The following is a 24362-nucleotide window of genomic DNA, read 5'->3' on the forward strand; positions in this document are numbered from 1 at the left end:
TGTCCCCTCACGGTGAAGTTGGGGCCATGAGAACAGTTAGTGGGGCCTCCCCAACTTCCTGAAGCCCGAGACCCTGTGCCAGGTATTGCTATTTTCTATTTGTGAAATGTTAGCTGAAACAAAGGGCTATTTTGTTGGGTTTGTGTTTCCCTGTGGAAAAGATTACTTTAGGCACATTTTAGAAAACGCTTTTAAAAAGAATCTTGTGTAAGTTGAAAACATAGGGAAAGAAAGTAAATGTCTTGATGGCTTTTTATTACAATAAAAATTGGAGTGAAAGCTCTCTCAACTTCCTGAGTCCTTCACTTCTACTAAACAAACCTTTGTCTGTGGGAGGAGGATTCTGTTTAAACAACAGGAGCAACCGTCGCCATTCCTCTGCATGGGGAGATGGCATCATTTGTGGGCCCCAGTACTGTGGAGGTCATCCCCAATGACATAGCCTGAGTATTTGTTAAAATTAAAGAGGTGCCTTAAGAGTAAGAATTTGTTATTGGTGGTAATAGCAAGGGGTTACCTGTAGATCCAGTAGAAAAATATTTTGTGTCTGTAATATGAGCTTTTGAGGAATAGGAGGGTAGAGGAAGCAAAATGCTAGCAGTGAAAAGATTTTTTTTTTGTTATTTTTGGGAAAATGGTTTTAGTGTTCAATTGTTTTCCTTAAATGCCTTTACATTTGCTTTACATTTTTTTTTAAACTAACAAAAGATTCTCTTGTAGAGATGGTCCAATTATGGGAACTGTTCCTTCTAAACACTCTCCATTGAAGTCTTTGTGGTTCTGCTGATGTCCTAGATATGCCAGTGACTTGGGATGGATCTCTGGAGAAGATGAGGGCAGGTAGCCCTCTGGTGGTCAGGAGGACCGTGGCCATTCCTCTGCATGGCACCTAAAACAGGCAGGGAAATGGTAGATCTAGATTTGCATTGTCAAGTATGGTAGCCACTAGCGACATACGCCTCTTGAACAGTTAAATTGTGGAGAATCGACATGTGCCCTAAGTGTGAAATACACACTGAAGACTTAACGGGGAAAAAGAAGGTGAAATATTTCATCAGTACTCTTTTATTTTAATTACATGTCGAACAATAATATTGTGGATATGAGATGAAATAAAATGTTTTAAAACTAGTTTTACCTGTTTCTCTTTACCTTTTTCATGTGGCTACTAGAAAATTTTGAATTATCTTCTTGCCTTGCATTTCTATTGGACAGTGTTGGTCTAGATCAGGGCTTAGCAAACTCTGGCCCACTGCCTGTTTTCGTAAATCACGTTTTGTAGGCACACAGTCACTCCCATTTGATTGTATGTTGTCTGCGGCTCCTTTCATGGCACCGCGGCAGAGGTGACTAGTTGCAGTAGAAACTGTATGGCTCACGTTGCCTGAAAAATTCATTTTCTGGACCTCTACAGGAAGAGGTTGCTAAACTCTGGTCTAAAGGATTCTGGGAGACAGGAGAGGACCTAAAAGCAGTCCAGGAAGCCCTGATTCCTACCCTGTGAGTCACTGCCTTAGGCAAGGACAGAGAACCAAGACTTCCCCTGATGTCTTACAGGAGCTTCAGGCATGTGCTCCTTTTTCTCCCCAGCCTGTTCTCTCTAAGCAAGTTGTAAACCTACTCCCTACCCCCATCCTGCCCCCACTACTAGAAGTCTGGAAAGAGAGACTGTAGAGCCAGAAGCTTGCTGGATACAGGGCCGAGCTGGAACCCTTTGACGTCCAGCGGAGGAGGGAGGGAACGTTGCTGATTCTTGCATCTCTAATGTTTTTCATTAGAGACACAGAGTAATAGTGGCTGTTAAATTAGGGTAACCGTATGAAGTGGCTTAAGAGGCTCACCTGCCCTCACGAGCAGCCATGGTATTAATACGTTTCAATAATGTTGGGTCCTCAAGGTATTTTAGACCTAAGAGCTCCCATCAGCAAGAAGCTATTTCAAGGAGGTGTGTAATCTTAGCACCTTAGCTATCAGCTGACACCTTGGGGGACGAGTTTTCATCTGGCTAAGTGCAAGCTTTGGAGAATGGTAAAGGCTGGAAAGGGAAGTTGGACACAAGGACAGATGGCACGCGAGGCCAGAGCTGGCCTTACCTGGAAGATGACCTCCTGAGACCGACCTGTGGGCAAGGGCCACGGGGCGGGTGAGAGAGTCTTTGTTCCCATGTGCACATTGTCGTGACGCTTCCTTAAAAATCCCTTTCCACGTTCTCTCTCACCCCCACTCCCAAATAAATACATGTCCAAACAAGACCCTGAACTAGAATCAGATTTACCACAAATTTGGGTGGTGGTGATGTCCGCCAGCACAGGGCAAAGCACGTTACGATGAACGGAGTTACAGTATTCAGAATGAATTCCAGGATGTTAGGCACGTGATTTACCACCCGTAGTAAACAGGGCTTCACACACGGTGTGTTTCTGCTGTGTTGGTTAGTTATTAACTGCAGAAAAGGGGAAATTCATTTAGAAGACGTGCCCGTTTTTTATGAGGGAAGGCCGCCTGGAGATGCATGGCATTTTAAAGCAAACAAATTCCTGGGAGAGTCCGAGCTTACCACCCAGAAATGTGGCAAAGAATAAAAACATTTACACCAGTTTAATATGAATGGTTGAAAAAAATATCTATTGCGCATTGAACATGATATATGAAACCATAACCTACTCTTGTGTAGTAAGCAACAGAACCATTCACCTAACAGATTACTATTCGAGTTGACATTATTCTGCATCTTTTCGATCTTCTCTTGCGAAGTGCTGGAGACTGTCAGAGGAAAGCCCGTCAGATACATAGGCACCGTTGGCCTGGGGGTTGAGAGCTCATAAGACTCTAGAAGGCAGAGGTTACCCAGTGACCCCCGTGCTGCAAACTATAGTGGAAATCAAAGGATGACAGCCAACATAAACAGCGGCTGCATGTGGAACGTCAACGTAAAGACAAATAGAGGTGGGACTTTCTCTGTCTCCTGCTCCCTTTCTAGTCAATAAAATGGAGCTTATTTCCTATCTTCCAGTAGAAGAAAAAGTACCATGTGGCTTTAGGGGGCCTCAGAAGTGATTTTGGGCTCATTCTTATAACATAGGTGGAATCGAACCTCCTCAGAAATTATTAAAGGGGTGAACACTTGCTTAATCCTGCCATGATTTATCTGCTACATATTAGATGTTAAAGCTAGAAGGAATCTTAGATGATGTTTTGGTAAAACTCTTCTGTCACAGATGAAGAAACTGAGATCTCAGGGAAATTGATTTCCTAAAGTCCAACGCTAATTAAGTGAAAGGGCTGGTACTAAGAAGCCGAATATCTTACCCCTGGCCCAGAGCGCCTTCCACTCTACTTTTTGGCTTTTGTTCACATAACACACAGTTACTTGGAATTGTTGGTTTTGAAGCATGGAGCACAGTTGACCCTTGAACAATGCGGGGTTAGGGGTGCCAATCCCCCTCCGTGCAATTAAAAATCTGAGTATAACTTTTGACCCCTCCCAGAACTGAACTCCTGATAGTCTCCTGTTGACTGGAAGCCTTGCCAATAATATAAACAATGAACACATATTTTGTATATTATATGTATTATATACTGTATTCTCACAATAAAGCTAGAAAAAAATGTCATTCAGAAAATCATAAGGACAAGAAAATACATTTACAGTACTGTACGTATTTATTGAAAAAATCCACATGTAAGTGAACACACTTAGTTCAAACCCATGCTGTTCAAGGGTCCACTGTGATTAAAAATGACCCCGGGTCCCTTTGTTATTTGCTTTGCAAATGGTTGAGGTCATTGTCCATATTAAAACACCTTACCAGGCTGACTCACGTTCCTAATTTGTTTTATGATTCTAGGACTGGGGAGCTCTTTCTTTCAAACTATTCTCTTTTAAGTTTTATAGTTCAACTCACTGTGGGTGATGGTAAGAGTTTTGTATTTGGGCAGATTAACACAGTTTGGGAATTTTAGAGAATTAACTTTACCATCCAGTGCATTTGTGGCATATTAAAAAAAAAACTGGAGAGGCCAATCCTAACAAAAGCAAAAGAGGTTCTTTTTCGTGTGAAATATATGGACTTTGACATTTCTGTAATTTTTAAACTCTCAAGAATTTTATTCTGATGTTTTGTCTGACATGCCAAACTCTTTAATTTAAGATCGCTATAGAACTCTTGGTTTGTATTAATTTCATTTCATTTGTATATTTTATGTGTTTAGTGGTCGTATTTGAAAAACATCTCTTGTGAGTGCTCTGTATAATTTTGGCAGAAAATTACTTTTTTGTGTTTCTGCGGTGATCCCCTGAGATCATTTTTGCATAAATCCGGCCTTCTATTTTCAGATACAAATCTGTTGTACAGATGATTCTTCTTAGAAGAAAAGATGCATTTGTAGCTGAAAAATGTAAATTACTTTTCATGGAAAATACCTCTCTGAGCCCCCATTTCCAAAATGTGATGATTGCACATTGCGTGTTTTTGTGCGTGCTCAGGAGACTGTTTTCCTTACAATTAGAAAAATCTTGATTGTGTGGCAGGTAAGATGTGGTGACATGGCTGCTTTTGCCACATAGGCAAGTCAGCGGAGGTGCCAGAGGAAAAAAGAAAAGAGGAAGATGGATGTGGCATTTAGCTAAGGGGTAAGGGCTTTTTTTTTTAAATTGTGTTTTTCCAGGACCCATCAGCTCCAAGTCAACTAGTTGTTTCAATCTAGTTGTGGAGGGCGCAGCTCACAGTGGCCCATGTAGGGACTGAATTGGCAACCTTATTATTAAGAGCACTGCGCTCTAACCAACTGAGCTAACCGGCAGCCCCCAGGGCTTTGGTTATGGATGGGATGGCAAAGGGGGTGTCAGAGCATTCTTTACAGTGTGAGTATGTTAACAGAGGACCTTTAGACCTGGAGTAATTTAAATATAATTATTATCCTGTTTTTCATTCACCCTTGCTTTTGCTTTTCCATTCAGGATTCACCCTTGTATTTGGTGTTGTATGGAAGGGCTTTTGGAGCAAATACCTTCCCTATCACACGTGTTATAAAATAGGGGAGGACAGCCGAAACATCTTCCTAAGTCATCTTCTGATCAGTACAAGGGTTACTATTTGAGGTACATTGGGCACTGCTGTAAAGTAAAGAGTAAAATCAGCGTTTTCAGATTTGTGCCAAAGAAAGACTCGAGTTTGAGAACATTTACATCTGTTTTCAATAATTCCTCGCATATGTTGCAGAATGTACGTTATCCATCTTGTTATCCAGGAAATAACATTTGTTGCAAACAGTTTGCCAATTCGTAATTTTATTGAATTTGTTTATCATGCTGTGGCTTCATATGAGGTCTGAAAGATGGTGATCTCTGGTGTTCCAGCTGTTGTAACATTCTGCAGTGGGGCCTTAATTCTAGGATAGGCTGGAGGAATTCTTGGGAGTGTTTGGGCTTTCTCAGAACTGCAGTCTCAGAGCTGGCATTGTGGATGGGCAATTATTCTTGGGGAACACAGAATCATATGCTTTTCTTGCGCACCCTCAAACCTGTTTTCATTTCTGGCTTTTAAATACAGTCTTGGGGCTGTTGTGTTGAAGAGCACTCCTTGTGCCCTCTCCTCTGAAACCTGCCTGAACTTTCAAATTGTTTTCATGTTTCGTTTGAGAGGACACTGCTCCCGAGGGGAAACAAACAAACAAACAAACAAACAAACAAACAAACCACGATTCTGTAGAACCATCCCCAACTATCTCAGACCCGAAAACAAGTAAATTTTCTTCCACAGAAAATCTATACAATATCTTTTTGCTGCAAAAATACGATCATTCTCTTAAGAAGGTGTTTGTAGATGAAAAGCAAGTTCCACCAGGTCTAATGTGATCATTTTCCTGTTTTCTTTAACAGCCTTTTTTTTCCCTGAGGTTTATATTGTCTTTGCCAAAACTGAGAAGAAGAAAAAATAACCTTGAAAGCTCTTTCAATCTGAATTATTCCTTAATGTTTTTAATGGTTTATTATAACCACACAAATGCGATCTTGGGGCCATTTGGAAGTTATTGACTTTCCTTGGAGATGAGACTTGGCATTTTTCAAACCAGAGTTTGCTTTTGTGGCCGGGAAGTGGCAAGGCACATATATTGGGAGGGCTGAAGATTATTCCCCACCAAGAAGTTTTGTCAACCTGACCTTCTCCAATCTGACGACGCTGTGCACACAGCAGTAATCTCTGCAGAGGAGAGCAAATAAAGTGAAGAAATATAGCAGTACGTGTTATTTTTACACCTTAAAGTAAATTCTCCAGCATTAAGGCCGACTGGGAATTTTCATCTCAGAGTGCTCATGAATGCTGCTTCACTTGGCCGTTGTCCTATTGAATCTCTTTTTATTATAAGTCTTTGAGGCAGGTATTTCGTGTAGTAATTTACTCAGCCAGACAGGTAAGTGAGATGTGGAACTACAGGAACGTGGGTCTAGGAGAAGCCTTTCAGGGTCAGCTGGTCCTGCCGTTCAGCCCTCAGGGTTAGGTCCTGCGACCTGTCAAGGTGAAGGACTAGTTTAGCTATATTTAGAGAACTCGTGTCACCTAGAGCTTTTGTGACAAGATGACCTCTAGCATTGGATTCAGAATTTAGGAAAATGAACATTCTTTGAATATTGTTTGAGCCAAATGACCTTGGATGGTCTGCCCGGCCCTTTCAATGAAGTGATAGTTCAGGAATCACATACATCTAATTGGGGACTTGTGAGGTCATCCTTTCTAGCTTCCCATCCCAAAGAAGGAATCCATTGGATGCCAGCCTGGAATCCAGTTGATCAGCCTCTTGCTTAAACCCTCCCAGCGGTGAGGAGCTAAGTACATCAGAAGCAGCTGGACCATTGATGAACAGCTCTCATGCGAGTAATCTTTGTTTTGAAGGGATGTCTGTGTTCCTGCAACTTCTCTCTATTGGTCTCAACTCTGAGATCAGCAGTTTTAAAAATCACTCTTTTAAGAGAAAATGAAAATTCTAGGATATTAAAAAAGTCACTTTTTGTACTTTATTTTTACCTCGTTCTGAGGTTCTGAATCAACCTCCAAGGTCAATTGTATCCTTTTAAAGGAGAAAATAGATTTATTTCTTTTTCTTCCTTAGGATATGTTAGTAACACTTTTGAGGCATTCGTTAGCTCCCTTAGGTTTTTTTCCAGAAGAAAGAATCAAATAAATTAAATCGATCAGTTAGTTCTTCCCTAAGTTCTTTGTGCTTCCATACATTCTTTGGGGTAAGGAATGCTGTCTTCTGGATGTTAAATGCTGGTTGGTACCAGCTCAGCACTTAAATAAATGTGTGTTGAATGAATATTGAATGCATACATTTTTGAATAAGCCAAACCTTTTGCTATTGAGAAATGTTAGGTGACTGCTCGTATCCCAGCTTTATTTGGTTACTGCATCATGAACAGAATTTTTCTCTGCTATTGGCTTTATATATGTCTGTTCATCTGTGTCCAATCAGAAGACTTCTCCCCTTTGAACTCCTTTCATTGCAGATGTTCTCTTATCAGTTATCACTGGATCCAGTCATTTGGCAGCAAAGCAGAGGGGGAGGTGTTTTGTGGTCCTAGTCCAGCCACTTCCTTTTTATGAAGATTACCTGGGAAAATGTATCTAAACCCTTTAAATGTCTATTTCAATACTCTCCCTTGAGGGGCTTTTATGAGCAAAATGGTCTGTGTGAACCTCCAGGAAGCCGACAGGTACTCAGGAGGTAGTGATGACCATTATTTTGCTTTTGTCAGCTGCACTTGACCCTAAGTCTCTTGCTGATCTTTGTGCATATCAGGGATTTGGGTCTGGTCTTCAGGTGCCTGCAATTCTTTGATTCTGAGATCCCAGGTCTATCATCACATCCTTTCTAGATTCCTGGATAAAGTAGGTGAGCACATATCTCAGGTTTCCTGTGGAAGTCTTGTTTTGAAATACTTTGTCCTTTGTGCCCTAAACTATTGAAATGCTTAGAAAAATCGAAACATTTTGATATCTAGTTTTGGAAACTTCCAGCCAATCCCTTGCACCTGAAAACAGTACACAGTGTCTCGTCTAATGCTTCCAAATTTTAATCAGAAAGTATAATTTTCCAACTTCTGGCGTGTCATGGGATATCTGACTGGCACAAGAAAGAGAAGGGTTTTACAGGGCTGGTGCCACCAGGTGTTACAGCATGCAAGGCATCCAGAAGAGCAGCTCATGTGGCAGGACTTCTGCCTACAAGGGTGGCATAGCAAAAAGATTTAGCTTGTTGCTTCCTACTTTCAAGGGCTGTGATCGCTCCGTAAGTAAGAGCAGTTGTGTGTGTGTGGGGGGTCTTCTCCTCCTCCGATTGCCTCCTCTCTCCTTCCTACACTAGCATCCTATTGCTGCTGTTACAAATTGCCACAAACTTGGTGGGTGAAAACAACACACATGTGTTTTCTCTGTGTCTCCCAAAGATTCATATCACCCACACCTGAAATATTACATTCACCTCATCCCAAGGTCCCTAAAAGTCTCAACCATTACAGTTTCAAGTCCAAAATCTCATCTAAGTCTCATTAGCTCAAAAGTACCAAATTTCATGATTTTCAATAATCTTTATTAGCTATGGATAAGGCTCTGTGTATAACCCATTCTTGGGCAGAATTACTCTCTGTGGACCTAGAAATAAGGTATCTTCTCCCGAAATACAATGGTGGGGTAGACATAGGATATCAGTTTTAGACATTTCATTCAAAAAGAGGAGAAAGTGAAAGGAAAAGGGGCTATTGACCAGTCCCAAGCAATTTTTAAATCCCGCAGGGCAAGCTCCTTTAGGTTTAAAGGTCTGGGAATAATCCGTTATGGTTTGAGGATTTGCCCACTGGGTCTGAGGCTCTGCCTTGTGGGTCACCCTTGCTTTTTCATGAAAGGTAGCATATGTTTACAGCTGAGTGGTTTTGTCAGCCTGTCTCTTGTCTGTGGAATTTTGGTTACCTGACAGTCTTCTTTCATTTCACCTTCCCATTGTTCCTTTCAGTCTAAACTGTCAGTACTCTGCTGATATAGCATTCTCAAAAACCTTGTGATCTCCCATGTATGTCATGGGATTCATTCCATGAGACAAGACTGTCCTCCACACGTTTTTCCTGGATTATCTCATTTTCTGGCTTTTGCTGAGAAGGTTGAGGGGATTCATCAATCATATGCCTAATCTCTTCAAAGAGTTCTCTATGTGAATAAATACTCTGATCCTTTTATCCTTCTGAAGCACTAACTAGAAGTTGTCCAGAGCATCCTTTCCTGACAGGGTATTTCCTAACTTTAGCATACTTTGCAATCTGAATAGGCTGAGAATTGCCCAAATCGTCAAGCTTTGGTGCTTTTTTTTTTGCAGAACAGCTCATCAATTTATCTTTTTCTTCTTGCATGTTACTATAAGCAGCAAAAGGAAATAGGCTGCATCTTCAACATTTTGTTTGGAAATCTTCTCAGCTAAATAGCCGACTTCATTGCTTACTAGTTATGCTTTTCATCCAACTGTAGAACAATTAGCTAACCTTTCTGCCATTATATAACAAGGATCCCCTTTCTTCCATTGTTCAGTAATGTATACCTCCTTTCCTTATGAGCTCTCACCAGCAGCACCTTTAATGTTTGTACTTCTACCAACAGTCTATTTATGATGATTTAGGTCTTCTCTAAGAGAATATTGGCTTTTTCTACCACACTCCTCACTTCCTTCTGCGTCCTCACTGAAGAGTCATAATGCAAGTATTTCTACTAACAGTCTGCCTAAGGCAACCTAGGCTTTCTGTCAAGCTTCTTGAAATTCCTCTAGTTTTTACTATCAATTTCCAAAGCTACTTGCACATTTTTAGGTACTTGTCACAGCAGCACCCCACTTCTAGGTACCAAAATCTGTGTTAGTGTCCTATTGCCTTTGCAGCAGATTACCACAGACTTAGTGGCTTAAAACAAAACAAACGAATTTTCTTATAGTTGTGGAGGTCAAAGTTTAAAATGAGTTTTATAGGGCTAAAATTAAGGTGTGAGGAGGGCAGCTTCTTTCAAGAGGCTCTGAATAGTTTTGAGAATCTGTTCATTTGTCTTTTTCAACTTCTAGTGACTGCCTGTATTCCTTGGTTTGCAGCCCCCTCCTCCATCTTCAAAGCCTATCACTTCATCTTTGTTTTCGTCGTCATACCGCCTTCTTCCCTAGCTACTCCTGTGTCCCTCTTATAAGGATCATTGTGAATACATTGGGCCCACCTGGATATTCCAAACTAATCCTGCGATCTCAGGATCCTTCCTCACATCTGCCAAGTCCTGTTTTCCATGGAATGTAAGATTCACAGGATTTGGGGACTGGAACAGGACTCAGCCTACCACACTGCTGTTCTTTCAGTTTTCCCAACCTTTAGAAGGCTGATAAACAGCATGTAGTAGAGGAAGGAACTAATTTAGGAGCCAGGAAACCTAGATTTCAGTCTCACTTGGGCTACTAAAAAGAGGCATGACTTAGAACAAGCCATTTCTCTTCTCTGGGCCTCAGTTTTATCAGCTGCAAAATGCAGGGATTAAACCGTGATTGCCAAGGCCCGTTAGGACTCTCTACTGTTATAGTTTTTGGTTGTGGCCTGTCATTGCAATCAGAGCCTTCTTGAGAAAGAAGAGATGATGATGAGTTCCAGTTGTCCACAAGTTAAGAGTGAGTTAGCCAAAGTGGCATTGCAGTTTGCTACTGAGTTTGTTTTGAGGTGACTATTCAGTTTGCTATTGTTGTTCTTGCAAGATTGTGGACCTGTTAGGGTGAGCACCCATCAATTCGGAGCAAAAGCATTATCAAGCACAGTTTCTCTTCAAAGGCACTCGGACAGAATAAGAAAAAGGAATCATCTCTGTCTCACGTGCTAGGGGCTCAGGATGACTACAGTGATAGAAACGGAGGTCTGAGGATAGAGTTTCTTTTGCTCTCCAGGGTGGAAGTTACAGCTGAGGAAGGATCCAAAGATATTCCAAAGGTCCATGTCTCCAATAGGAGAAAGAAAGACCTTTGGAGCAAATGTGCATTGGCTTTTGCTGAATATCTGCAGCTGCAGAGAAGGCTGTTGCAGCCAACACGTTATAGAGCTCCGGAGAGTTGGAGGTGGTGTCGGGTGCTAAGCCCTCCACAAGCAAAACAGGAAAGTTAACTTGAGCAGAGGCCTCAAAGAAATCAGGTCACGAAATGTAAGCGCTGAGTCGAGGAGTGTTCAGAAGAGGAAATTTATTTTTTTCAGCTTGTCTTCTGGGACGCCGTGCCACTGGGGACTCATACGCAATATTTCTATTGCTTCTAAAGGGCGATAAGTATGATGATGAGAATTTGAAAAGAGATCCCTTTGGTAAGTCCATAGGATTTTTCTAAACTGGTCTGCAAAGTTGGGTTAAATCTTGTGTTTTTTAAAAAGAGAAATCTGTTCTGCACTCAGATGAGCACGCCACCTTTGAGCCTTCATAATTTTGTTATAATTTATTTATTATATCCTCTGCCTGGAAATTCTTGCCCATATGTCCACATGCTAACCATCGTCCCTGTCCTTCAGGGATTGGCTCAAATGCCAGGCGTGTACATGGAGCCTCTTATTTTCTCTATCTCCAAATGATCCTTCCTTCTCAATCTCCTGTTTTATGTCTAGTACTTAATTTTTTAATGGCATTGGCCACAGTAGGTATTTAAATATGTTTTTCTTTCGGTTACGTTATAATGCCATTGAGGAATTTATTTATTACTACATCTCTCATAGTGCCTAAAGCAGGAGGGGCTCAATTAATATGTGTAAAAGAGTGAATATAATAAAGGTGTAGCTTCACACTTAAGCGTAGACTCATTGTATATAGAAGATAAAATACATGAGTATGTGTGGATATCTGTATCCATATATACTTAAGTCCTCAATGTAATCAACAGGTTCTGTCCCGTTATGCAAAGCGGTGTATAACGAAACCTGTTTTACCATCAGCTAATTCATATAAACAAGAGCGAAGTCCCTGTGGCATCTCATCAAGGTTACAATGAAACGACGTTGAACTAAAGGATGTCATTTGAGGACCTGTTGTACTGATATTGATATCGATATTGATACAGACAGCTGTGCTTAGTGTTCAGTACACTGCTGAGTTTCGATAACATGGGCGATATAAAAGAAGTATGAAATGAGATCCCAGGCCTTACTTAGTAAGATCATATTCTAATTGTAGAGAGGATATAGAAGAGTATCAGTGAGCAGTAGTGCTGCATGGAGTTACACTGTACGGAACAGATAGATACTCCTCTTGTGTTTCAAAGATGGTGGTGATCTCTGTGGGCTGGGGGAGTTGGGGAGACCATTATGGGGGGGGATAGAATGTGAATGGATCCTTGAGGATAGATGCATTAAACCCTTTTAGGTTTGAAAATCTTATTTAAATGTCAAATATTTTCATGCTTGCCTACACGACAATAGTTGTATCTTTAGTGGTGGGTGTTTATAAAACAAAATAGAATGGACAAAGGTGGTACAAGTTCAAGATTAATATACACATATTTTTAATGGATGGTTTTTATTCTGTCTCCAGCCAAGCTTGTGAGAGGTATGGGTTTGAGGGCTCAAGAATTCCAGTGCTCCTTGGTGGATTGTGGTCCTCGGGGAACCTGTGGAGTAGGACCTTACCAGATACTTGTGTAATATTGATGGATTTCTGGTTAAGATTTCTTGATTTTTAGGCTTTTAACCAATTCTTAACTATGTCTGCTAAGATTTAGCTTCTTTGTTGTTGAGTAGATACGTCCTAAAAGCTTTATTGTACCTGATCCCAGAAGCTTTTTTTAAAACTAGATTGAGATGTATTAACAACTCAGTTAATGAAGTATATAAAACCCACAGTCACTAACGGGGCATTTTAGAAAAAGGTTAGGGATGGGAGAAGCAACTAAATGTGATGACTGAAACATTCTCCTTTTCATAACATTATCAGGAGGTGGAAAAACCAGAAATCACTGTGGTTAAAACTGGTAATATGACAGTGTGGCTTTATTGAATTTATAATATGATCATTTCATTTGTAAAATGTTTTGCAATGCATGCTGAGTCAAATGCAATACAAATACTAATACAATATTCAGCAGTGCAAATATAGAGAAAAATGTATTGTTTTATGAGATATAATTTAATCTGATTTCCAATGATTCTGAATATTTAATACAGAGGAAATACCTTACTTTTTTTTGCTTTCCACGCTCCTAATTAAATGATCAGAATAAAAACAATCACTTGAAAATAAATTCTGAAAGATTATTCCTCAACATATTGTAATACCTCTGCTATTTTGAACTCTTGGATTCTAGCCAACTTGACCTGATTTATGTGGGTCATTCAAATGGTGATTTCAGGTTTTCTGGGATGAAAAAGTTGAGCCTCTTGACTGAGCTGAAGTTTCTGAGTTTGAAATAATCTACATATTATCTTGTTTGTCAAAACTAAGCCATCATCTTGGCTTTCTTCTGGAGAACTGGAGAGGAACACTGCTGTTCAGTCTGACAACTATTTATTTGTTTCCTACTCTCTGGTCTCATATGTGACATTCTTTGTAATACAGGCAGTTTTTCCTGATTTCTTGCCAACTTATTGGTTGAAAGTCCTGCCCAGTGAAGAGTGATGGTATATATTTAGATATCATGCTGTGTGATAGAGATTCCAAGAGTGGTAGGTGTTTAAAGAGAGAGAATCCGTTGCGGAGACAGGATTCTATAGGCCGGACATGGCCAGGGACCCTCTGACACCAACGGTTCTAGGCAAACTCTCCCAGTATGTCCTTTTCAGTGCCATGGCTGGGGCTGTAGACACACAATAGATGGTGTGCTGACGTTTCTGGGCAAGTCAAAGGGAAGGGGGAAAAAACCCTCCAGGCCTATCCTTCACTTAGCTTTTTATTTTTAACAAATGAAAAATACGTAGAGCAGTTGTCATTTGTTAAAGTGTAGCAGAAAGAGCGAAACAGGCCAGTGGAGGCTTCATCAAGAACGCTCATTCAGAATGATGAATGTGGCTAAACACACATTTGTTCGTAAAACTTGCAGAGTGGCTGAGCATCATTAAGCATGAGAAATAGGTGCAGCATGCTGAGAAGAGAGTGGAGCAAACAGATGTTGTGAATTTTCACAGGCATCCTTCATCCACCAGTCCATCATTAATATAGTTGAAGGTGATCCTTTCTTTTTATTTAATAAGCACAAACAAAGTGCGTGTGCTATCATTCTGCTGAACACACTTTTTTTTTTCCTTAGAAAGTAAGGGCATGTAAGGATAGATAGGGAGGGTATGTGGACAGATCCACTCTTTGTGCATCCAGAATGTGATATAAGCCTTGGAGCTACAGCTAGAGAGGGCTACTTCTTTTATTTCTCCTTCTCACTCATCGTGCACTAACCCTGACTGTCCCATCACCCTGCCTGCTCCCTAGCAGATTGTCCAGATCTGCTGGAGAGGAAAAAGCTTTATGGCTTTTTGTTGTTGTTGTTGTTGAAATACAAACAAAGCTTTATGGCTTTTGACCTTGCATCCTTCACATGCATCCAACTTTTGCAACGGTGCATTCCAATTTGTTTTGTGAAGTCAGTTGGCCAGAAACTTTTTTTTTTCTTTTCATACTGGCAAAACTTCATCAACACTCCCTGCCCCATCCAATTCTACTCCTTTTCCTTCCTTCTCTTTCCTTTCACTTAACAGGCCCACGTACACTTACAGGCCTTCCTCCACCTCTGTGCACCGTCCAGGCTGCCAACTGTAATCCCTCAGCCCCTTGTCTACTATCAAAAAATAGGGAGCCCTGTCTTTTGTAACCTCATTTTCCCAGCCTGTTAAATGAAGATAGTAATGCCTTCTTCCCTGGTTTGGTCCAAGTGACAGCATTTTGTGAACTCTAAAGCACTCTACAATTATTATGAACGTTGATTTAGGATTAACTGCACAATGAGTCCTCTTTATAGTGTTTTCACGTAGGAGTTGTCGTCATATACTTAAATCCTTGCGGTCTATTTGCCTCGAGCTTCACATGTAGTGCCAGAGATATTGGGTCTATGAATCTGTTTTCACTGTGTGTGTGTGTGTGTGTGTGTGTGTGTATTCATTTACAGACCAGAGACTAGGTGAAGAAAAATACAAAGCAATGAAACTAATACAGAGTTACGGACAAGATATTGCTTTATCTTGCTACTAATGAACTTTGAAGAGTAAAATAGCTTTCCATTTTACAACTGCCCCTTTTCTTTGTACAAACTATGCATTATTAAGACCTTGAATACCTTGAGGCTAAAGTGAGAAACTGCAGTAGGTCATTTAGAATAGAAAGTATCTACTGGAACCTCATATGTGTTTAACTTGTTATGTTTACTTTTTGACCATTGTTGCCTCCTGCCTCTGCTTTGATTTGATATGTTGAGTTTAAATGCGTTTGTGTGTGTGTGCTCTTGTTTAAAGACCTACATGTCTACTATCACAGGGACCCGTCTGTGTTGTAAATGCTACTCGTGCCAGGGTTTTGTGATAATGCTCTTCTCCTCCCTAGCTCTGGGGGTCGTGTTCAGCAGAGTTTATATACTCTCTCACTCTGGGGGTCGTGTTCAGCAGTTTATAGACCACGATGCTGGAGATTCAGTTTGAAGTAAAGAGAGGCATTATTTTAACTGACACCGAGTCCACATTTTTTCTAGAGGTAACACACTCGGTTCCTGAAGCTTTACCAACATGATAAAGTAACTTGTTTACATGCTGGGTGTGTGTTTTAATCATTTCCTTCCGTGGGCCCCCAAACTCTCCACTACTGCACATGTGTCCTTGGAAATTTGGAGTAACCCTGGATTTCCTACAGTTTATTCTTGAGCACAAATGTAACGTGAAGTTTGGAATGCTGTGTTGTGTCTGTGTGAATGATTGCTCCCAGGAAGAACATATGCACCAGCTTCAAGCCAGTCCTGGGAGCCGGGGTCATGGATTGTGGTTGCCGCATGCTGCTGCCCAAACTTTGAGAACACTGCTGTTCCCTCTGGCTGCGTGGGCTCTTGGCCAAATGCACCGGGAAGTGGGGAGTGAATGTGGAGACGTCAGGTCGTGTGATTTGTCTTCCTGTTTAATACCCTTTAAGACACGAAGACTAATCTGTGAACGAGGTTCAGTGATAACTTATGTTCCAGCTCATGTGATTCCTTACCATTCAGGGGCTTTGAGATTCAAGCCCCCTGCAGGTTATCAGTGTTAGGATACAAGAAGCAGGTAGAGTTGACGTTGGTACTTTTCAGTAAGCGGAATGGTGTAAGAGAACATGTGTGTATTGGAGTGCACAATAATCTCTGCGGGGGCCTCTGGGGAGTGAGGGTTTGTTGTTCCAGAGTTGATGTTGGTCTTCACCTCTTGGCCGTCTCAGCCAGGCCCTGTCACTGCTTAGATGGATGTAGTGTACTTAGTCTTGGGCTTGGAAGCTTTTAGGCCAAGTCCTGTTACCCCTCTGCCTTGGTTCCTTTGGTAAGATAGAGATACTATGGGACCAAACTCATAGTCTGTTGACAGGGTTAAATTTAATGTTCCTTGGTTGTTTAGAGACCCACGCTTGTCTGGGTCTTTCTCAAGCACTAGTTGAAGGTATTCTCAATATCCAGGATTAGGAAAACAATTGAAATTTTAGGGATATCAGTAAAAACTGGTCTTATTCTACATCAGGAGTTGGCAAACTATGGCCTGCTGTGTCTTTTTATATGCCCATGAGCTAAAAATGATTTTTTTTTACATTTTCAAGTAGTTGGAAAAATCAAAAGAAGAATACTTTGTGATACATGAAAATTATAGGAAATTCAAATTTCAGTGTTCATCAACTTTGCTGTCCTCATTATTAAACCTATGTTACAAAAAATTATACTCTCTTATTACAATATTTTGAATTTCATCAATAAAACTTAAGTAGAAAACTTTTTTTTCTCTTGTTAGTGCCTACATAATATCCTTTATTACTGATTGATCCACAAAGCCTAAAGTATTTTTTTGGCCCTTTATAGGAAGTGTTTGCTGATCCCTGAGCTAAATCATTCCACAAGCACAGTAAATGAGTGGTTTTTAAACTGTGGGTCATGAGCCATTATTTGTTCATGAAATTGATTTAGGGGGCTGCAAATAGCGTTTTGTAAATAGATGAAATAAAATAGAATAAAATAAGATAGAAAATACCAGAACATTGTGCATGGTGAGGTCAACTGTTGCTTTATGAAGCTTTTTCTCAGAGGGCTGTGTCGTACATGTGTGCGTGCACACGTGCAGGGTCATCATGCCAGATATAACATGGGTCATGGTCAAAGAGTGCAAACCACAGCCCTGGCCTGTAAGCGCCGTGTGGGCAGAGAGCCTCCCTTAGTCAACCTTGTTTCCTTGGACCTGGCACAATGCTGGAAAAAATAGGCTTTTATAAGTGTTTGGAAGGATGAATGAATGAGTTCGGGGAAGAAATAAAGTATAATTATTGGCCATTATGGACCCAGCTACTAGATAAGCTCTGAACATATCTTCATGTATTCAACTCCATGCATGGGGGTTCCTGAAATAAAGACATACCTATTGGGGGTGGGCAAATATTATTTTTTCTCTATTAGAGAAGGTTCACATGAGACACTGGGTTTGAGTTCCATCCTGAAGGATAGCTATGCTGCGTGATGAGCATGGTGCATAGAAAGGGGACAAACTCTGGACTGAGGGGTCTGAGTTCTGGTGCCCACTCACCCTGAGCTGCTGCGAAACTTGGACTAGTCACCCAGGCTTCTCCGCCAAATTCCTTTAACCCAGGGGAAGTGAAGATGATGATGGTGACGACCGTACACTTCAGCTTTGAGAATCAGAGGGGGCAGTGTGTGGGAGAGTGCACCGAGAAGTATAAAGCCCCAAACAGAGGCTGTGCTCATCGGGACGTCACGTTACCATGTTTGTGTCGGACCTCTGCTGTGGACAAGACATGTGGTAGACACAGTGGAAAACAGGAGTTCAGAAGCTGTTACGGAGCTTTTCAGCAGTTAAGGTTCAGAACCTTAAGGTAAGGACCCCGTAGTCGTCACAGTTAAATTGGTGAAAAGATCAATAACAACACAATTGAAAATAAGGCAATAGCAGAAGAGAGGTCGTATGGCCATCCGTACCTTTGTCAATGTTCTGACTCTGAAAAATAAGGCACGTGCTCACGATGGAGGTGAAGAGAGAGGGGATGGGAAGGGAAGCGGTGGTGAGAGATGTGTGAGTCTTGGATGGAAGGGCAGGCACGGCCTGGCTGTGGTAGTGGCAGCAGAGAGGGGAGGCCCCTGTGGATGAAAAAGTCCCTTCTGAGTGAGTGACTCCCTGGGCTAATTGGTGCATTACTCTCTGTGATGGGACTGATGGTGCTGAGATAACAAAATGAAAAATCAAATGAGAAATGGAACCCGGGAGTCTAAAAAGTTAGTAAATTTTGACATTAGAAATATAATCAAATTTTACCAATGCTTTTCTGTAGTGACAGCCAAATCCATCCGTGTCAGAGCAACAGCCTATGGTATGTGGTTTCATGTGGCATTTCTTCCCCTTTTCTCTTTTCCTTTTGCAAAATCAGCATTAGGCTATTTGGAGGACAGGCGAGAACTATTATGTTAAATTGTGCTACCTACAACTTAAGCTTCTGTCTTTGCTAAAGCTGCCAGTTTTTATAAACAACAGAAGACAGAAAAGGTTTACTAAGAATAATGTTGAAGCCCAAAAGAATCCTACAGCCTATAAATCTTAATAGAGGTTCTGAGATTCGAGCAAGCTGGATGTGTCTCTTTTACCCAGGCTCACTCCATCTTGGCTCCCCCGTGATGACTCCAATTTTCTTGAAACACAGGCACTGCGCCTTGAATTTACTTGTGGCACTATTTGCCTACAAACAGGAATACATGCATATAACCTATGCAAATCAATAAAAACATGTCAAGACCCCTTAGATCACACTACTCTTCTAAAATGCAATTTATCTTGCTGCAAATGAGAGTAAGGAACTAGGTAACAAATAGCGGCTGATCATTTAACTCGCACCTGTTGTCAATGCATTTGAAAACTGCATTTTTCATTTGACATACAGTAAATTGCATTTTCATATATATCGAATGGGAAAGAGAGTTGGAAATGTACATATCCAGCCCTTTATGAATTTTATGAACAATGGATATTTTAGAGCTGTATGTTTAAAGGAGTCACATCAAACGCTGCAAATCTATTTGTTCCTTCCAGCGTTGGTTGTGAACGTACTACCGTTCTTTTCTTACGGCTTGGTGTTCAAGCGCAGCAATGCTGAAAGTATAATTATAACATTCATGTTAGGTGAAGGACAATTACTATAATTTTTGTATAAAATTGAATATAACTTAAATGTGTAAATGTGAAATATTATTTTTTGGGAAAAAAAGTTTCTCAGGGGAAAACTGCTTTTTATAAATTACATTTTTCAGTTAGTCCCTTTGTTGGCTTAAATTATGAGCCACAGGTTTTTTTCTTTTTTTTTTTTTTCCTAATGCAATATTTTGTTTGCAGATGGGTGGCTGTTGCACAAATTCAACGACACTTAGGCTTATCAGCAACAATGGTTTTCACATTAGTGAGCATGGTTTGGCAATATTATTTGACATCTGGAACAAGCTATATTATACCAGACATATCAAGTATAACTGAATGGATCATTTAACTGGCATTTGTTTCAAAAACTCCCACTCTTCAGCTTTTGCCTGGCTGTCATGATACGCCGACAGCCAATCCCATGTTCCCCCACCTTCTGTGCCTCTCATCTACCTTTGACGGTCTTATGCTCACTTCCTACCTAAGTTGGGCATTTTGTAATAGTAGTGATGAGGGCAAGTTCTTGCATCTCTTTTTTTTTTGGAGATCACAATGCCAGGTAGCTCCAAAGGTGAGGGGCTTTGTGACCACTTAAGCCAGGAATCAGGCCACTTATTGCATGTTTTTCCTCATTTTGAGTTCTTGATTGTGGGTCTCCTGGCATGCCTGCATTTTTTGTAGCTATGTCACAGGGAGATCTTTGTTGAATTTCATGTAACTTGGATAGAGAGAAGAAAAAATGGGAAAGAGCCCTCTTGCACGGACAGCATCCATAAATGAAAGAACCACTTGGGGGCAGAGAGGGAAGAAGTTGGAAATAGGAGGAAATGGTAATAGAAAAATTTCAGTGCTTAAGATCTCTCTTAATGTGTCCAATTAATTTTCCGTAGCAAATTTTCCCCAAAAGCAAAAATATCTATTTTGGGATACATACTCACCATTTGGAGGCCTAGGCCCAAAGTTTCATATTATCACTGCTACTGATTTAACTTTGTGCTCTAAGGAATTCACTCATTAGGAGCTCAAATCCAAGATCATAAAGACCTCCATGGGGAAACTGGTATGAAAATGCCAAAGGTACTTTCTAAATAAGAGGTACCACATTTATTTCATGTAGTAATGTTGCTGCCGTTGTTATGTGTTTATTGTTTTGATTTATTTATCTGTTTTGGGTGGGAGCTTCTCTCCTTAAACTCAACAAGGTATACACAGACCTTATCCAGCTTACTGAGCCAATTCATACCGACCATTCATAATAATTAAAGGGAAAGAGAGTCTTATTGTATAAAGTGAATAATGAGCAAGTCTCAGATAAAAGACTAACGTGAAATAATGAGAGAAATCATGGCTCAGTCTTATTTTCATTGATTTGATGAAATTATTTTTATCAACACAAACGAGTCAAAAGTTGAGGATTTAAGCAAAAAAAGGTCTTTATTATCTATACTGATGTCACTGAAAGGAACTAGCTAAGGTGTGATTACTATGGAAAGAAAAAGAAGTTTCAACCCTCTTAACGTTCCCTTTTAGGGTAGTTGGAGACAAATTCAATCATTGTCTTTCATCCATTCAATAAATGTTTCTTAACCGTTGAATGTTACGTGAAAAGCACCACTTTAATGTCCTGTATTCCATATATAATGTATTAATGTCTATCATTTGTACCTTAAGTGTGGAATAGAGGCAAAAACAAAAATAAATGATGACAACAGCAACAAAAACCAAAGGAGAACAATCCCAATAATGGAAGCATCACAAATAATAAAATACTTAGGAATAAACTTAACCAAGTTGCACACTGACAACTACAAAACACTGCTAAAAGAAATTAAAGATACAGATAAATGGGAAAACGTCCTGTGTTGGCGGATGGGAAGACAATATCAGGAAATTTCCATACTCCCCAAAGCAATGTACAGATTCAGCGTAATCCCTATCAAAATCCCAATGGCTTTTTTTTGCAGAAATAGAAAGAAACGTGCTGAAATTTGTGTGGAATATCAAAGGACCCTGAATAGCCAAACCAATTTTGGAAAAGACCAAAGTTGGCATCCTTGCACTTCTTCATTTCAAAGCATACTGCAGAGCAACAGTAATCAAGGTGTGATACTGGCTTAAAGACAGGCACGACTACCCCTGGAACAGAACAGAGAGCCCAGAAATAAACCCTTTTGTATATGGTCAAATGATTTTTGACAAGGGTGTCAGATTACACAATGGGGAAAGGCAGTCTCTTCAATAAATGGTGTTGGCAAAACTGGATATACACATGCAAAACAACAAAGTTGGACCCTTATTTTATACCACGTTGAAAAATTAATTCAACACGGATAAAAGATCTAAAAGTAAGACCTAAAACTGTAAAACTTTTAGAAGAAAACATAGGGGAACAGCTTCAGGACAGTGGGTTTGGCAATGATTTCTTAGATATAACACCAAAAGCAAAAATAAATAGGACTACGTCAAACTTAAAAACTTCCGCACATCAAAGGAAACAATCAATAGAGTGAAGAGGCAACCTACAGAATGGGAGAAAATGTTAACAAATCCTATCTTACAAGGGGTTAATATCGAGAATACCTAAGGAACTCCTAAACTAAACAACAACAAAAAAACCCAACTTGATTTAAAAAATGGGCAAGTTACTTGAATAGACATTCTGCAAAGAAGATATACTAACGACCACGAAGCATATGAAAAATTGCTGAACATCACTAATCATAAGAGAAATGCAAATCAAAACCACAGTGAGCTATTACCTCGCCCCCATTAGGATGGTCACTATCAAAAGAACAAAAAATAACGTGTGTTGGTGAGGATGTGGAGATATTGGAACCCTTGTGCACTATTGTTGGGAATGTAAAATGGTGCAGCCATTATGGGAAACACTATGGAGGTTGCTAAAGCTATTTGGAGAGAGAATTACTATGTTATTCAGCCATCCCACTTCTGGGTATATAGTTAGAAGAATTCAAAGCAGTATCTTGAAGAGAGATAGCTGTACATACATGTTCAATGCAGCGTTATTCACAACAGCCAAGAGTTGTGAAAGCAACCCAGGTGTTCATTTACAGATGAGTGGATAAACGAAATGTGGGAATATACATACAATGGAATAGTACGCAGCCTTAAACAAGAAGGAAATCCTGTCATGTGCTACAGCACGGCTGAAACTTGAGGACATTATGCTAAGGGAAAGAAGCCAGTTACAAAAGGACAAGTACCAGTATGATTCTACTTACATGAAGTATCCAAAGTTGTCAAAATCATAAAAACAGAAAGTAGAAAAGTGGTTGTAAAGGGCTGGGGGTGGGGGGACAAAGAAGAAGAGGAATTAATGTGTAGTGGGTATAGAATTTCATCCTTTGCAAGATGAAAAAAATTCTAGAGATCTAGAAATCTGTTGTACAACTATGTGAATATACTTAACACTACTGAACTGTATACTTAAATGGTTAAGATGGTAAATTTGATGTGATGTATTTTTACCACAATGAAAACAACCCCATAGCCACTACCAAAGTAGATGTTGGTCTCTATCCTCAGGGGACTTTGGAATCTAGTCAGAAAGATGTAACTCCAGCTGATTTGAGACTGAAATTATTGTAGGTAGAGAGTGGACGGGGAAGGCTTCCTAGAGGTAGTGGGTCTGGGGCTTTGGTAGTTGCAGTCCTGAGTCCACTTGGTAGGCCTTTTTCACCTTCTGGCTGCTGGTAACAGTTCACGTTGTATAACATAGTGCTGAAGCAGAGTGTGGCTTTCTTTTGGGGGCAGTGGGACGGAAGCCCATTGTTTCACTGGCTAAACTAGCAACTTTCTACCCAAGGCCGCTATTTATGCAACAGGCTTACGAACGCTTTTGTGCTCTGCCGAGGCCCACTGACGTGGTCTAGCCTTCAGCAGCCAGGCCTCGCTCCTTTGTCTCCTGCTTTCTTCTTCATCGGTTTTCATATATATATCTACCTACCGTATTTGTTTTCAAATTCCAAAGGAAAACCAGGCTCCTAAATCGTCCGTATACCCCAGATGAATTATAATTTTATCTACTAGAGTGGTTACCTTAATTAGCCCTAATTATCTTTTGTACTGAGATTTTAGGTACTCACTGGGGAGGAAAAGTGCAAGCAGTGTAGGACAGCGACCTGCATCCCCTTTCTGTTTAAGTTTCATCTGGCTCATAGACCTTCTCTTTGGGAAAGAGACATGGTTCATTTTGTCCTCAGATGCATTGTTGCCCTTGCCTGCTTTGCTCTCTGTCGCAGGGGGCTGTCACCCACCGGGGCATTTCCCAAGCTCCCTCATCAGCTGTCTACTGGGTTTGGCGGTGGCAGGAGACTGGAAGGCCAGGCCAGGAGGAAGGAATAGGCCAGGACACTTCTTTTCACTCAACTTCCTGTGGTTTCTCTGTAAGAGGCTGAACCTCTGCTGTGGCTCCAATTCCTATGAGATACAGCTGCCAGAGTTTTAACGGTAGCTGGTGGCTTTTCCACAGTTCCCCCTTGGTCTCCTCAGCCTAAAGGTGTTCATGGTTTCTTGCTGTTGCTTCTCCATCATTTGTATTTGCAATTCCCTGCATTAAATTCCTTCAGTTGTAAATATTAGGAGCAGTTTCTATTTTCTAGCTTTGACACTGATGCAATTTTTTGTGTGTGTGTGTGTGTGCCTATGGACTGTTTGGCAGTCCATGGGCCTTCTGAAAGCCCTGAGCAGTTCTGTCCAGTAAAAACCCATATACTGAAGGAAAGCAAGATTGAAAACTAAGGGTGTCAATGTCAGTGTGGCCCCACTTTTCTGTATTAGTTATAGGGAAACACGGCTGCGTCTGTAGCCAAAAGACAAAGCAGTTGCTGAGAGTGTGAAGGGAAACTGATTTGTGTTTCACGAGTCCTATTTTATTTGTGGTAGCATATAAATTGTGAAATGAGATGGAAACAGTGCTGGAATCCCAGACTATATTTTAGATCATTAATATAATAAACATGGTATCTTTATATTA

General features: G+C 40.6%; 1 protein-coding gene across 3 annotated transcripts in view; it reads left to right on the plus strand.

Moving 5' to 3' along the window:
- The window catches only part of LRMDA (leucine rich melanocyte differentiation associated), a 1022392-nt gene that overhangs the window by 359505 nt on the left and 638525 nt on the right, over positions 1-24362 (plus strand). Inside the window, exon 1 of one of the 3 annotated variants that reach the window (XM_033129766.1) lies at positions 4599-4633. The exons of the other annotated variants lie outside the window; for them this stretch is intronic. Within the exon in view, the coding sequence (XP_032985657.1) occupies positions 4614-4633 (20 nt within the window). The 5' untranslated portion in view covers positions 4599-4613. Of the gene's footprint in view, positions 1-4598; positions 4634-24362 lie in introns of those variants that run through there. 3 annotated transcript variants of the gene reach the window in all.

The sequence above is a fragment of the Rhinolophus ferrumequinum genome, chromosome 16 (assembly GCF_004115265.2).
Source record: "Rhinolophus ferrumequinum isolate MPI-CBG mRhiFer1 chromosome 16, mRhiFer1_v1.p, whole genome shotgun sequence".
Lineage (NCBI taxonomy): Eukaryota > Metazoa > Chordata > Mammalia > Chiroptera > Rhinolophidae > Rhinolophus > Rhinolophus ferrumequinum.